The sequence below is a fragment of the Falco punctatus genome (genome assembly GCF_963210335.1).
Source record: "Falco punctatus genome assembly, chromosome: 3".
Classification (NCBI taxonomy): domain Eukaryota; kingdom Metazoa; phylum Chordata; class Aves; order Falconiformes; family Falconidae; genus Falco; species Falco punctatus.
In genome coordinates this window covers 74807652-74824268 of record NC_137582.1, presented here as the reverse complement: position 1 = coordinate 74824268, position 16617 = coordinate 74807652, and the positions used below count along the sequence as shown (strand labels likewise).

The following is a 16617-nucleotide window of genomic DNA, read 5'->3' as shown; positions in this document are numbered from 1 at the left end:
TCAGTCACTGCTTTTTATAAAGAGTAGCTTCCTAGTTTACTTGGTAGTGATGAGTCTCTTTTTAAATTGTATAGACTTTGAGATTGCTTGTTCCCAGCCTTTTCCTCATTTAGGCACCAATCACGTACAGCTGAGAGGCTTACATTATTCCTTGCCTGTTTCTTTGCTTACTTACAATTGCTAAATGGAATCAATGTATTTTTAGATGAAACAACTTCACAAAGTTCACTTTTTTTTCCTTTTTGCACAATGTGATACGTAAAAGCAGGTGGCTTCTTGAAAAATACTGCTCTTTCAACACTGTATTCACATTTACAGACAACATATTTTGAAGTCTGATGCACAAGCTTCTAGGTGAAATGGTGAATTTTCCATTTCTGAAGGCAGGTGGATAACTCCAGCAAGTGACAGCTTCATCTTGGGTGCCAATATTCTCCTCGTACCCACTTTCATCAGTTTTAGATCAGATTCGATGTCTTCAAGAATGATGAAGCTCTTATAAAGATTGCTGCCTCCACTATGAGTGGGATACGGAGCAATAACGGAACTGCTGCAGTTTATCTCCCAGAGGTATAGAAGTAAAGCACCACCACTTACCTAAATAAACTGGGCTGCAATGTGTGACAGTTCAATAACAGCTTCATGGGCAGTTCAGCTATTCCTACAGGAAGGCAAATTCAGTTCTGGAGAGCACAGGAGACCAGACAGGTGAGGGCATGACCCCTCGTGGGTGTAGTGAGTTAAACTGTCCCAGCTAGTGGGAAAGAACCCAGCCCCTTCTCAGTCTCTGGAACTAACATGTTCAGCACACGCACACACACTCCTTCCGTTTAAGCTACTGGTACAGATTCCAAGTTAATCTGATGAGCTGCACTGGAATGAATTCAAGTATTTAAATGTATAATCAGCCTTATTAAACCGAATGGGAGTACTGTATCCCTGATTTGTATCTTAAAAGTCACTTGATAGTCTTCAGCAGTGTATATCAGGGTATATCCACCCTTATTGAATCAGAACTTTAGAACATGGCGATACTACAGATACACGTAAACTAGCTTTGGTAACGAAACCTCTCTAATGTCAGGTACATGGATCTTGCTGAAACCCCAAAAAGACCTTGGCATTACAGAGAAGGTATTCTAACCAGTGCCTGCAACAGCATGTTCTGTCCATTTGCACTGTTAAACAAAGAAGAGAAAGTAGCCTGCTTCTCACTTTCTTTTTCCTTGTTTAAGAGTATTTATGTTCGTTTCATTTTTCTTGAAAAATAATACTTCCAATTTTTCATTTTCCTTTGCCTAGTCTTAGACTCATGGATACTAGAGAAGAGTCACCTACTTCACCTCTGCAAATAAAGGAAGGTTTCCAATTGTTAACACTTTGCAAAGGATTAGCAATTGCTCTTAAGGTTTGTTCTTCCTTGTGCCTTTTTTTTTTTCCTTCTTATGTAAATGGTATGATACAATAATTGGAAAAGCAACATGGTGTCTACAGAAGCAAAAAATTAGCTATGTTAACTGAGTCTGAGAAAGTGACTTTGGTAGTATCAGAATCCAGAAAAGTCATTTTGTCAGTCAGCTAACCTCAGTGTGTACCGCCTTGATCCGAGCAGACACAGCTCCCCTAGTATTACAGTTCCCAAAGACTTCTCCCTCATCTGTCATTATTGCAGAGCTATTGTCCTGAATTCAGCAACCAATACTGTAATTCTGATACACACAACCACAAAGTCTGACAGTCATCAATATACATGAGCTCTAAGATTTATCCTCCAGTTGACCTAAATACATCTACCTGTTGCGTATCAAGAATTTGACAGTCTCATTCCCTAGAACAGTTCTGAACAGTTAAGCGAGTTCAGTCACTCACAGCTGCAAATGATTCTCAGAACAGTACAATTGACGGAGACAGTCACAGGAGCCATCAGTTGTCACACTTCTGCTCCACTGTGGGGATTTAAAGAAGAATAAAGAAATTCTGGAAGGGGTAACCTAGACACAAAACCAGCAGGAAACCAGGTGCTGAAAATGTAATTGGAGCCTGCGCCTTGTTTCAGTTTCCAGTGTATGGATTTTTCTTCCAATGTCATTGGGTCCTATTTCCCCCCAAAAAACATTTTGCGCTCTAGCTATGCCCTCCTTACCATTCCCCTCACTTTCATCTTTTGCCCACAGAACATGGGGAGGCAGGGGGGTAAAAAAGAAATGCATAAATGTATACAATTATGGAACCAATACAGATTGGTATTTTTAGTATTCCAGGACTACATTTTTGGCCCAGGTAGCTTAAGTAGCAGTTGTGTACACTACCCTTTGAAAACAGCTGTTTAAGCAGCACAACATTCAGAAAGCTCACAAAGACAGATGTGAACCCTTAGCTAGTACCTACTAGGCTACTGTCTGACACTGTTTCAGCTTCTCATTTTGTAGCTGTTGTAAACAAACCTAAAATAAACATGTGTGATACACCAGTTCTAGTCACCTTCGTGTCATACAAATTACAGAAAGCTATGGAATCTGATATCTTTTCAGAACACTTCTGTAACATTTTGTGGACATCAACTAAAAAAAGATACTTTGAAGCATGAGATTCAGTACTCCTGCCTAACATGGAAAAATTGAGACAAAGGCAAAATTACTTTTTCCAAGATTATACAGCAAGACAATGGCAAAGTACAATTACAGTTCAGAGCCTTCTAGTTTCTAATCCTGTAATCCTCTTTCCAAGGATATTAGCACGACCAAATATGTTGTTTTGGTGATGGCCGTGAATGCGCCATTCTTTGAACGCTCCAGCCCAGGTTTCACAAAACTGACCGTTCAGATGGTGACACACGAATAATTTACAGCCATATTGAACATCTGAATTTAAATTACTCCACATCTCAAGCTTCTGACTAGCAGCACTAAATTAAATGGCTTTAATTGTGAAACAATTTTTCCTAATTATAAGCTGTTGAAATAGGCTGCTGAGTCAGCACTGTATAAAAACTTAAGTCTTAGGCTAACGGCGAGACGAAAAAATAGCAATTTGTGCCCCTCTGTGCTGTGGAGTAATCCTATCCCTAAATATCACTCCCTGTTGTTGAGTGTAGACTATTTAATAGACACTAGCCTGGCATGAGTAAATCTGTCCCCGAGTCCCACACACTATTGCATTCAAAAAGTCTGGCCAGAGACGATTGCTGCTCCTAGCCCTGACAATCCATACTTGCAGGTCTATTCGCTATCTGATGTTGCTCTTTGCAAGGGAGTCCTGGTTTGAAAACCTCAGTGGCCCACCAGCACGGTTTGTCTTGTACCAGGAAGTTGCCTTTTTTTCTGACAGAAAGGGACAGGATGAACCTTTTGGGAGGCAGTAAGACCAGCTGCCAATTATCTTTCCTAAAAAAACCCAAACACATGCTGCAGACCCTCACTTCATCTGATGGCAAACTCATTCCTTGCTCAGTCCTCATCACCCTCCAGGAAAGTGGATGAGCCTGGAAATCACTGGGTTTTCTGGACATACACTGTTTACCTTAAAGGTGTACTAATATCTATGCTCACAAGGTATCACAGGGGTTCACAGCATATAGGCCTTTTCTTCTGCTGGAACAAAACACACAGCACACACCTAGAAATGTGTACCTTGAACTCTTATTTGAGAATCAGAGCTTTTCAAATCTACAGTTGCTTAGGCTACTTAACTGGCAAAGCACGTTAAAGGTGTAAAACTTTTCCAAGAAATTTCTCGGCTTACATTTTATTTATAAGCACAACCTATAGGTATTTAGAAAGTAGCTGTTCTTACTCATGAGTGCCTAAAATTCAATCAAACCTTTTGAAGGTTTCCTTCAAACCAGGAACAGCGTTTTCCACTATTTCCAGGTTCTTTGGTTTTGAAGAGGTTTTTACATTTTGAATCAGTCTGTCTTCAGATGAAGCTAGCCACTTCTCTCCACCTTCACTGCCATGAACTTGTTCTAAGTCCCCCTACGACGGATGTGTTTGTTAACTAACCTGCTCCTCTCTCTAAACCCACATTTAGGTGACTAGATGGGTGAAAAAGACAACACATGCCCAGTGCATGGGAACGAATCGATAACTATTGCCTCTGCATTGCTTACCCACAACTTCCCAGCCTCAGCTTCTCATTGTCCACCAAGCACCTAGTAAAAAAACAGATGTAATTGTAAAAGTTACTGCAATTTTGAAGTTGTGGGATTATCACTGGGCAGAAAAGTTCAAGACATCACACTACCTGGTGTCAAAACACAGTGCTCAACCTGTTCAACCTCTTCTAAACAAGGGACACTCTCCGGCAAACTTGTAGCAGTAACTTCATGGCCATCCGAAAGCTTAGTTTGGTACCTTCTGTTGAGAACTTGCAGTTCTTAGGAAGATCAAACACTCCTGCCTCAAGCACAGCCACATTCAGAAGCATGAGGAACACCTTTGGGGATTGTAACAAATTTGGCTGTCTAATTGCAACCCACCGGTACCACTCCGCTAGTTTGGATTCAACAGTATACCTGACTATGTGCCCTCTGAGGCAATAACTGTTCCAATCCATTTTCCATACCACTCTTTGGGAGAGAGCTGTTTCAAAGGACACAGGAAAAGCTGTATTTGAAAAAAAAAAAAAAAAGGGGGAGGAACAGGAAGGGAGGAAAAGATAATTCTAAAACCTCATGGATTTATGCGAGTAAGCCTAAAGCTTTGCAGAAACTTAAGGCAAATTAGCTAGAATCTGAAATTACTATTATCTTCTTTGCTATAGACGCCTACACAAAATAGCTTACAAACTCCACCCAAAAAGCAACAATTCCTAGCTACTGCCTTTTTATTTGGGTTAAGGTTTGGGAAACCGTAGAAAAGTAGGTACACCAGAAACATCAGAGAGGACTTCTCCAAAGGAAGATGAGACTGAGAACACTTCCAAATACACTGAAAACTGTCAATATATCATTAAACAATTACTTTAGACACTAAAACTTAAAAATAAGTGTTGATAGGATATGCTAAAATACCGCCATTTCCCCCCAAACCCAACTGTGATAAGCAGCAAGGGCCATTTACATTGAAATTACTGAAGCTACATGGGATTAGGTCTGCTGCAACTCAAAAGAAATTTTCACCTCACCTGTGAACCAAGCCAAAAGCTAGCACAGTATCTTTCAATGTAACATATTGAATATTATTTGCCACCTAAGAGCCCACCCGAGTTTGAAACCATTGCTTCTGTTATCACAGCTTTCAACATCCAGCGTCATTTTTAAGAAAGATTCATCATGTACTGTAATAATGACCATCAGTGTTTATTTTCATTTTGCTTTAAACAAATACAAATGCATCTCAAGAGTCCAATGATTCAGCTTTCCCCTTACTAACTTAACAGTGAGGTGTTTTTAAGTAAGGCTTTATGACTGACAAGAGGTCCCGAAAGCTGCAGCTTCCCATTCCAGTTCTCAGCATGAAGAACTTGTCTGAAGTTACAGCAAGGGCCGGCAAGAACTAAACTTGCCCTACGATGGTGTTTCCTTGAAACACTGTCACCTGCACCGCTTTGCGTCCCCAGCACTCAGCTCTCGGAAGTCACGGGGCAGCCAGGGAAGAGGGAGCGGTCCCAGTGGCAAGGACGAAAAAAGCAGGCCTCCAGGCCCGACAGGCGAACACGGAACAGCTCTCTCCCCTCGGGTCCCGCAGCGGCGCCCCCGGCCCGGGCTAGAGCTTCCGCTGCTTGTGCCGGGGGTGGCTCTTGCAGCAGACGTACAGCCGGCCGCGCCGCCGGACGATGAAGCAGTCCTTGCAGCGCCTCTTCAACGAGGTTTTCGTCTTCAGCCCCGCGCAGAGCGGCGGCAACAGCCCGGGCGGCGGCGGGACGGCCAGCAGGGCGCGGGGGGCGGCCGCCCCGCACCACAACGGCTGGGCCCGGCTCACCGGCGCGGAGAGCGCCGCCGCCGCCGCCCGCCACCACGGCGCCAGGGAACAGAAGGACGAGCGGCCCAGCGAGCGGAGCGGCCCGGAGGCCCCGGCCAGGAGGGACAGCATGCTCCGCGCCCTGTGGGGACAACGCACCGATGAGGACACCCGTCCCGCTCTCCTCCCGCTTCCCCCCCTCCCCGCCACCGACCGCCCCCAGCCCCTAACGGAAAGCGCCGGGCACTGACCAGCACCCCCGCCGCGGCCCGCAACCCGCCGGTCACCCCCGCGGCCACCTCCGCGCGTGCGCGCAGCCCGCGGCCCGGCGGAAGAGCGGGGGGCAGCGGGGGCGGGGCTAGGGGTGCGCCTGCGCCCGCCCAGCGGGGGTCACGTGGCCGGTCCAAAATGGCGGCGCCCGGTGCGACCTTCTGCCGCCTACTGCCGCTGAGCCGTTTGCTGCCGTCCCGCCCGGTGACGGTGGTTGCTGCCTCTGTTCGCCCCTACGGTGTGCAGGTCTCCGGTACCGGCGAGCTGGTGACGCACACGGGGCAGGTGAGCGTGTGGGGCTGGGGCGGTCGGAGGTCGGTGCTACCCCTCCGCTGCCGGGGAGGGCGGGCGCGTCCGGGCTGGGCCTGCCGCCGGGCCGGCGCCTGAGGGAGAATGGGTCTGGGGCCGATAGCAGCACCGCTGCTGTGCTCGTTCACGTAGTACGTGCTGTGGAAATTCAAGCTGTCGGATGATATCTCGGTAAAAGGTACGTGTGGCTTCAAAAAAATAAAAAAAAAGTTGATTAGAAACAGGGTCATTAAGCCGTTACCGAGTGTTGTGGTCTGAATGTAACGTTTGATGTAGCTGAGGAGGTGACAGAGGGGAGGTACGCTAGTGTCAGTGCCTCGTAACTCCATTTTATCTGTTCTTTAGTGTAAAAACTGAGCATGCAAACAAGGGAGACTTGTGCGGTACCTTTTGGAGATGTGAAAGAGGCACAGCTGGTGGAGCTAATGTCGGAAGGTTCTCACTGTGATTGCTTAACTCAGACATAAATAAATATGAAACTTGACTTTCCGGGTTTAGCTCACCTTCCAGATGGCAGTGTGGGATCAAAGAACAACATTACAAGTAATAGATTTTCTGTTTGTCTCTATGATCAGAGATAAAGCTCCTGTTTACTGGCTTTAAACACCACCACCCTTTTCTTTTCTGCTTTCCTACCTAAAATTTATTTTCCTGTGTGAGAGAAATGGAAACTGTTTTTTCTATGCACTACGCATTTGTAAGATGATGTCAATAGTTGAAACTGAGGTTGAAACCATTTAAGCTATTTAGCCTTGACAGGGCTGCAAGCCTCTGTGTTCTTTATTTATGGTTATTGCTTTTTAAATAAGATCAAGTTATTTTATTCTTCAGGTATATGAAGAAAAAGATTATAGAAGAGTTAGATTTGTTGGACGACAAAAGGAGGTAAGTCCTTCTACTATTACTCATGGGAGAGGGGATGGTTTGTGGTGGTTTTTTATACCTGATATTGATGTCCTCAACTCGATTGGCATTTAAGAAAAAACAACTGATAAATCAACCAAAACCAACCAAATAAAAAAATCTTTCCAAAACCAAACTGTTCTGTAGTTTGTTTTTTGGTGTGGGTTTTTTTTTTCCACTGTGGTGAAAAGTCTTCTTTTAAGACAGCTTGTGGTAGCTTTTGTATACCTCCCTACTTTTGGCAAATCTGAAAAATTCAAGAGTTGCCCTATATCTGTTAAGTGCTTACATTTAGGCTGTGAAAGCTGTAGGCACGTGAGCATCTTAAACTTGGACCATTTTTTTGTTTTAAGAAAACTTTAAGCATGTTTTTAGCGCCCTTTGTGTTCAGAAAAATCCCATAATTAAATGCTCTGCTGAATTGTGTGTCTGAAGCTTAATTTGCTTCTGCATAGTTAAAATTTTGATCTTTACCCAAACTTGAGTTTTTGAGGCCACTAAAAAACATGTTTTTGAGACTTTCCAGAGTCTAGGAAGCATTTGCTGAAATAGTGATGTAACAAAACTAAGATTTAGAGTATAATAACGAAGCTTCAAAGTCTAGTAATATCAACAAATGTATAATAATAGCCACTGTGAAATTATCTTGTGGGCCTGTCGCTGCTGTTTGTCAATAGCGTGGGTATGTGAAACTTTAAGTCCTTTAGCACTGAGTTCTTTAAGGATCAAACATCACAGCTCCATGAAGGATCTGCTGGCTTTTGGGAGAGAAATTTGTTTCAGTAAATTGTATTCCTCGATGCCCGGACAGCTGATTAGTGTCTAAGTGTGAATGTTTAGTAGAGTAATTAAATATCAGGTGTGGTAGATTTTTAATGCAGTTACGTATAATTATTCCCCTCCTAAATTAACCTGAATTAATTATGCTGATTGCTGAGGGTTTATACTGAGTTTATCTTGTGTCATGGGTACAATTTAACTTGTGCTTTGTGGCAAAAGTGGGGATTCTACATGGGAAATAGTTAAATGAAAATGTTACTTAAAATGATGAAGTAGTTTACTTCTGGGAGGATAGTGACAAAGTAGGTCTCTCTCTAATGCAATGTCTGCCTCTGTGCTAGTTCTATAACTTTGTAGGAAATGCTTCTTAAGCCTAATTCTCCATAGGGTACTGGTTCCTCTGATGTGTCTTTGCCAGCAATTTCAGACTGTCTGTGGTGAGGAACACCAGGGTTTTCATTTTGGCCCAGTTCCTCCTCCTCCTCCAGCAAAAGACAAGCTTTAAGTCTGCCGAGTAAGATTTAGTATTAGGTTTTAATGTGAAATCGGAACAAAATTTCTTGTTAAATACTAAAACAATCCTCATTGGTTCTTATTAATGAGATCTGTCTGTAGGGGTTTCACCATTATCCCCCAGTGTGTTTCAGCTGCTGGTATTTCAGCTGTGTCTGCAGTCTGAATGTTGTCTTGTTTCTGAAGCTAAAGCTAGCCTGTGAAGTTGGTGACTGTACTTCCTTGGTTACCTCTTCTCTTTGCCTTCAGAGTGTTATGGGTGGTCAGGTCTGGCTTGTGATTAGCCCAGTCCAGCTGTGGCAGCTTTCTTGTCTGGTGACGCAGCTGCTGTATGCAGTGCCCTCAGGGAGGATGTCTGAGCCTGTGCCTGGGTGCTGTGTATTGCCCCTCTGGGCAGTGGCCAGGCCCAGGGTCACAGCCCAGAGTATGTGGCTATTGTTCCCTCAGTTTTGCCAGCTTAATCATTAATGAAATCCATGTGTTTTTGCTAAAATCATTGTTCTCTGCATTGGTTGTGCAGAACCAGGGGATTACTGCTCTGGTAAGGGCCTAAAGCAAGTAGCTGTCAGAAAACTGAGCATGGCAACTGTTAAACTGCATCTGCTGCAGTCTGACTAGGCTCATGTTGCCCTTGTACAATCCCTAAGGTACCACATGACCTAATTAAACACTGCCATTCCTGCTTTGGCTTTACCCTTTCTGCTGGGCTGGTGCAGCAGCTGTAGCTGTGAGGAGAACTGACCTCAGAGCTGGTCTGGTTAAATACAGTCTCCTCCTCCTCTCTGGATCTTTGGATCTGTGTCAGTTCCAAGTTTGGTTTTCTCTCTTGGTCTCCCAGGCCATGTACTGGCACAGGCAAGTAGGTGGAAAGAAGCAGCAATGGGACTCTCAAATTGGCACTATGGCCAGGATAAAACCTCCTCGTTGAATGTGCATTGGGCAAGGAGCATTTGCATGTGCTGAGGGAAATGGCCTCTTCCCACTAACACCACTGTGCTTTATTTGAAGGGACGTGATGTAACTTGAAATGACTTGGTTTTTTCCTCCTAGTTTTTCTCAGTCTGTTTGCTTCTGGCATGTATTCCCTGTGAGTTCATAGACTTTCTTGTTTAGTAGTCTGAGCCACAGACAAGGCCTAGCTGTACAGTGAATGAGAAGTTCTTGCTTCTCCCCTCTCCCCACAAATACCTTTATTGTTAAGAAATGTTGGGAGGAGTGGAGTTCGACTTCTGATCTTGAAGCAGAGGTGCATCATGGTGCTAACTCCCTGCTGCTTTAGCACGAAATGAAGGACGCACTATCTTGAGCATTATTAAAAGCAGCAATAAAAATCCTTGCAGGTTGTCAAAGATTACATATGACTTGTAGGACACAGACCTCAGGGAGTAGGGTTCTTGATGTTGCCAGTTTGCTTCAATACCAAAAATTAAATTTTTGTTAACTTTGGCTATTATCTTCTTTAGGTAAAGAAAATCTAGTTGTTGGCAAAACTGACTTTTCCAGTGCTGTACTGAAATGCAAATTTTGGGGAAATTTAATTGAAGGCTTGATGAAAGATCCTAAGTTGTGCACTAGAACTATATAAACATACTATTGTAGTTCTTAAGGATTCATTTAATGGACATTTAGGTATCTTTTTCCTAAGAATCCTATCTTCATTCAAATACCAGCATGTTTATGAACCTTATCCACAGAGGAGTAGATAGTGCCTTCTTTGGGCGTGCATATAATTTTATATTTGTGTATGTATAACATCGCCTTTGAAAAAACTGGCTTCTCCTGGAGCATGTTGACCTGAGGGGTAGGGGTAGTTGTCTGCTCAGTGCTGGCTTGGAGTGGGTTGGAACAGGCTGGTGTGGATGAGGGAGGAAAGCGCTGTGGCTGGGTGCTGTAGGTCCTGCTGAGGTGTGAGCTGCTGTGTCGCAGGCCTGTCTGGAGGTGGATGTGTTTGCTGGGCCACACAGGTGTGCTCTAGGAAAAAGCCCTGCTTGGTCAGTGATGTGCATATTCAGTAAGTGTGCTAAGAGGGATTTACACAGTAGCATAGTGACATTTAGAGATTTTGCTTTTTATAATGCTGAACAGTTTGCCTTCTGACTTCTGTTATGCACCATGTTCATGTTTTCCTGAGATTCCTGTGTAGTGATAGGATAAGGTACACGGTGAGAGGCTCTAAATTACCAGCAGTGGTTTTATCTCACTCCTGACCTTACTTGTCCCACTATTGTTTGAGTTTATCAGCAGTGAGTCTCTTGCAATTTTATCATGTAGTTGCTGAAGCACAATACAGAGGCAACATCAGTTGAATATCTTCTGTTCTTGGCTGCTTGTTCCTGCTCTGCAGAATCTGCTTAGGTCATGTTGTAAACCTGAGTACTGATGTGGCCTGTGTATGAGGGGAAGGAGATTACTTATGCAGAGTTTAACATGCATAGTTCACTGACCTGGCTTATAGCACAGCCTGAGTTGGTGGTGGAGGTGGGAGAAAGCCTATGCAGGAACTTCTCAAGATGGTTGTAGTAGAACTGCTTGGGGAAGTGATAAATAACAATTGCTTTCTGTCTGAATGGGGAAGGTATCTGACAGTTTTCTTTTTCTCCTACAGGTGAACAAGAACTTTGCAATTGATTTGATAGCAGAACAGCCTGTGAGTGAAGTTGAAAGTAGAGTGGTATCATGCGATGGTGGTGGTGGAGCTTTGGGACATCCTAAAGTATACATAAACTTGGTAATAACTTTGTTCTGCGTATAGCATGCTTTGTAAATTCTTGTTTGTAATATTATCTACTTTTTGGCATGTTAGTTTAACAAAGTAAAAGGAGTAAACCATTTGAGAAGCTTGTTTTATTTGGTGCCTAATATAAAACTAAGAATTTTTTAATTGGAAGAGTTAGAAGGCTTCAATTTGAAGTTACATAAATTTATTTTTTAAATCTTGATTTGTTTGATAGGACAAAAAAAAATTTTTAAACAAATTAACTGAAGTAATATGAACAAGCAGTGCTTGGAGAACAAAAAACCCCCATGTTTGCTGTGTTTTGAGACAGTCTGACTATTTAAATGCCACTGTGTAGATTGAGGATACATTTGTAATATTCTTGGGAATATGCAGTTTATTCTGAATCTTGCAAGTTCAAGGAAGAACAGGAAAAAAACCCAACCCAAACAAACAAACAAACCCCTCTTTCAGTCTCTGCGAATCTTGGTAATTTTGAAGATTGAATGTTTCTATCACGGTCAGAAAATCAGCAAAGATTAAGTGTTGTCTTATCCTCCTATTGACAGTAGTGATAGTTTCCAGTGTATTGTTATTCTAGAGAGTAAAAATACTGAGGCTACTGACATACAGCCTCAGTGAAATCAACGATGACCTGTTGCTTAGGCACTGTTCTCAGGCAGAGAGACTGAGATGCAGGTGTCTAAACGCTTGTTCACCTAAACATTGGCATTTATTTAATATCCAAAAGAATGATGGGGGACAGCTAGTGTCCTTCAGTATCAGTGGTGTTGTGACTCCTGGCTATAATCACAAGTACTTTTTTGAACAACGTAAGAACTTAGTAGTCATTCATTTTATATTATTCAGTCAAACGCTCAGCGGTTCTAGTTCATAATACTTGGGAAGCTTGTGTTTGTCAGTCTTAAATTAACTTCTGTAGTACACTGCTGATTAGTTGCATTTGTGTTGATTTGTTTGACCTGTGCCATGCTCTTCTTGAAGAATGCTTTAGATTTTGTGAATTTTGAGATCCTGTTGTGTTTAACAATCAAATTACAAATGTCTGTGATTTAGCTCTTGAAAGCTAATGCCTGCAAACAGAGAAAATGGTGTTAGACCAGCTTGTTTCCTCTAGCCCTAACAATTTCAATTCAGGCTTTTGGGGGTGGAGGGTAGTCTGGATTTTTCAATTTTAATCCTGTATTAAGGAAGGGGAACCATGAGTTTACTTTTTCATGACCAAAAGTTTGTGTTGTTAAGTAACAGAAGATCCGTGAGAGTTTATCTAACTGTCTTTGTGTTTTGTTGTGTTAGGAAGTACTGTAACAACAGCTCGCAGTCAGTCATATTTCTAAATTTTCCAAAATAAATGTATCTTTTGGAGAGCAGAATAACATTTTGTACAGTAATAACTGCTACTTTTCTCCAAAATGTTTTCTTTCAGCATCCCAGAATCCTACTGAAGTTTCCTTCTACCTGCAACTAACTCTGTCAGCTGATACTACTGTCCAGAATTCCTGTCTATATATAACTTGGAAATGCCAAATCCTGTTCTGTATTACCTTAATTATGAAATGATCTTTTCAGAACACTGGAAAGATATGACTGAACTGACTTAAGATGTCCAGTTTGGTTAAGAGGATCTTTTACTGCTGAAGAGACACCACCTGACTTTAAAATTAACGTTGTTGTGATTAGGCCTGGTAGTTAAAAGGCTGGCAGAAAGGAAGCTGTGTCGGATACAGAAATCGAGCACAAACCTCATATCGCTGTTCTTACTTTCAGTGTTTCAAATAAGATTAAACTTTGTACTTCAGCTATACTGATCTGTTTTTAAGGTGGCACATATAAATATACAAGAGAATATTTGTAATTTCTAGAAGTTTTATAAAGGGGAACTAACAGCTTTTGTATTTTTATATTTTTCCAGGACAAAGATACAAAGACTGGAACATGTGGCTACTGTGGACTTCAGTTTAAACAAAAACATCACTGAGATTATCCCTGCATGCTTGCAGATTTCTGTTCAGATATTAATGTTTAACTATAAATAAACAATACATTTAGAAATCAAAGATTAGCATTTGTGGTGTTATTAACTATGGAAAGTCCAGTTAGTACCTTTTTAAAACCCAGCTTGTCAAGTGTTTGAGAGCTGAATGGTATTAAAATATCTGCTTTGTACTTAATTGGTTTTCATAGAACAAATGTCCTGCCTTGTTTGGCAGACTTCTTGCAGGCTTGGAAGTGGCTTTTGGCTGCAGCATAGGTTTGGTTTGTACTGGGTAGTTTTGTATTTTTTCAACACTGAATTGGATGTAAGTGTTTACTTGGAGATTAATTATCCTAGATGTTTGTCTTTTGGCGTTGTTTGACACTCTTTAGTTTGTTAATGGCCTGGTACCTACAGCTAGATTCACAAACAGAAGCACAAAGATATTATGAGCCTCAGGATTACAACACTTACTCCTGGAAGCAAGATTGTCATCCCTGAATTAAGGAGCTACACTTGCTACTGGTTTAAAAGAAATGGACAGTGCCTTAGAATGGTAGTTAGTGTGAGCTGGAGAACTACCTGAGCTAGCACACGTGAAAGGTAAGAACATAAGCATTTGTCCTCCAACTGATAGGAACAGAGTTTAAGTATCTGATTCTGCTTGGGATTCAAACCACTTTAGGAACGGGGTCTTCTCAGACTCGAAGTGGGATCTGCTCCATTACAGGTAGCAGCTTCTGTTCCTTTAATGCAAATAATCTGACAATGACAGCATCCACCTAGGCTGTGTGAGGCTGGCTGTAGGACATCTACCTTGCTTAATTTCACTTACATAGCATTCAGTCATATAAGCGTGACTCTCAAACAGAGTGTGTATCTGGAAAAGGAGGGTCTGAGCTTTGATCTTTGCTCCGAAGAGCATTTTAATCTGTTGTCAGTAAGTGACTTTTCCCCCCCACCCCCCAATGCTGGTGGTGGAACATGGTCCCAGGTAGTAACTGCTGCTTGGTCAAAGTTTAATGGGTTGTGATTCTAAACCTGCTGTTTATATCGCTTTAGTTAAATTGATGTGGTGGTATCAAGGTAAAACAAATTATGTAGGCCTATGACTGCTTAACTCGTTTGTGTCAATTTATAGATGAAGTTGAATCAACACAGTCAGGCTTAAAGCAAGGTCTGACCTGTCCTTTCTGTAGAAGTTGTGTGTTAGAGGCTATACTGCAATTACATACATGCCCCTCCTCTTTCTTCATTCATTCTACCTGTAAGAGCTTAACATCCCTTTCTGTCTTCCCCTTCTTCCCTCACTTTTTCTCCTTTCCATTGGTGCTGGTTTCAGTGATCATCTGACTGGCCTTCAATTAATTCTTTGTAATGACCTAGATTTAGGAAGTAATATTAGTTATGCATTGTAAGTTCAGTGTAGGTTACTGAACACTGGCTTTTCTGTAAGCCCAGGGTCTGACTGAGGCTAGAGAGCTGTTATGATGGTTACAGCTTTTTAATGTTAGTGCAGTGGCCAAGTTCAAGAAGGCTTAATGTATGTTGTGTTTGGAATAGCATCTGAACATGTACAGAGATGGCAAAGGATCCTTTCATAAAACCCAGTAACTTGGATTCAGCCTGTCTGACCTTATGCAAATTATCTGTCAACTGAACACAAATGTGACATTATAAATGGTCTTCTGGTAAGTTCATTGCATGCTCTAAATATAAAATAATTACTTGAACTTGCAATGTCTGTCTTTAAGTAGATGTCTGGTTGCTTTTTAGTCTGGCACCCTACCAGTTTGTAGAGCGTCTTGGCTGGCACAGTTGTCTCATGGTGCAATCATCTCTTCAAAGCGACCAAAACCAAGTTAATTTTATGTGGCCGTCTTCCTTGGGTCTTTGATTTTCTTATGAATAATGTATCTGCTTGGATCACTGCTGCTTACAATGAATTAACAATGTTTAAATTGGCACAGCATCTGCTGAGGACCCAGACAAATCCCATCCCACTGGTCTCAACTATGGAATGCTCTTCTTGGATATTTTCCTTAAAGTACTTGTGATATGAAGCTGTTGACACCAGTGAAACAAGGTCTGTATTTCACTTTGGTGATCTTTATGGGAAAACTTCAGACTGCTCCTTATTGTTTCCTGTGTGTTAAGTTTATAGATCTAGTTGAGAACAGCTGTTTATGTGAAGCCTTGCACTTTGAGGCACACCATCCACATACCTGTGGAAGGGCCAACCTTGATCCGCAGCAAAAGGTAGCGAGGGAAAGCAGGAACTTTTACCACGGTGGTCACAAGCAGGTAGACATGAAAATGGATCTATGAGGCTAGACTAAAACATCAGTATCAAAGCAAGGATAGACTAAAATGCCTAAGTACCAAATCAGCACTACAGTTCTCAGGGTAACAAATTTGGACTAGTAAGCTTTCCGACTTAAATTCTGTCGGAATAAAGCTTTCAGACTTAAATTCTGTCGGTCACTGTTTTGTTCCCTATAGATAAAATTCATCCCTGGCTGGAACTATAGTCTTACCCTGGTTGCCCGAGTACAACTCATAGTTTATACTGTCACTATGGAAACGTGAAGTATTCTACACTGGTGTGTAGCTTAACAACTGTATCTTGCTTCTACCTACTAAAACCAGGTAGGCTCTTTTCCCTTTACTGCCACATAAACTAAGCTTTTCTTGGTGAAAATCACTATGTATTTAAACTTCAAAAACATAAGGACCATCCATCTTTTTCCCCATATTACTTGGTAGCTCTCTGTCCTCTAATTAAAAAGCAACTAAAATGAATTTACAAGGCAAGTCCTGTTTGTTCACAAGAGCACAAAGCATTATGACTACAGCATAATATGCAAGTAGCACGTTCCAGAAAACTTTGTCTTATGGCTTCTGCTTGTGCTCTGGAAACTTCTTGTAACAGGCTTCTCTGAATCAGCATATTGTATCTCTGTGCTTCCTACTCTCTGACCTGCCAGTAATACTTGCACTTTTTATTCAATGCTATTGCAAAGGATCAGGTAAAGTACAACATCCTTTAATCGCAGTAGAAACGTTTGGTCTTGTAATAGTCACATTGTTGGCATTCTTTGGTGTTTTCCCTGCTGTTGGTCTATGTTGTTTTGACAGGCAATTCAAGTCTTTCTGTGGTGGTCTCTGAGTATGTTGTCCTAATTTAAAGCCAGGGATCCTTGAGGAACACATCTGGCAATTCAGTCTTG

General features: G+C 42.1%; 2 protein-coding genes across 2 annotated transcripts; one reads left to right on the top strand and one right to left on the bottom strand.

Annotated features, from left to right (window-relative positions):
• Positions 1-5275: 5275 nt before the first annotated feature.
• MRPL36 (mitochondrial ribosomal protein L36) lies at positions 5276-6276 on the bottom strand. Its single transcript, XM_080378334.1, has 2 exons — positions 6152-6276; positions 5276-6042 (listed from the first exon to the last, which is right to left on the bottom strand). Exon 2 carries the CDS (start codon positions 6030-6032, stop codon positions 5706-5708), a length of 327 nt encoding a protein of 108 aa, XP_080234460.1. The 5' UTR covers positions 6033-6042; positions 6152-6276; the 3' UTR covers positions 5276-5705.
• Positions 6271-13469, top strand: NDUFS6 (NADH:ubiquinone oxidoreductase subunit S6). Its single transcript, XM_080378333.1, has 4 exons — positions 6271-6455; positions 7311-7364; positions 11281-11403; positions 13325-13469. Exons 1-4 carry the CDS (start codon positions 6309-6311, stop codon positions 13388-13390), a joined length of 390 nt encoding a protein of 129 aa, XP_080234459.1. The 5' UTR covers positions 6271-6308; the 3' UTR covers positions 13391-13469.
• The last annotated feature ends 3148 nt before the right edge of the window (positions 13470-16617 follow it).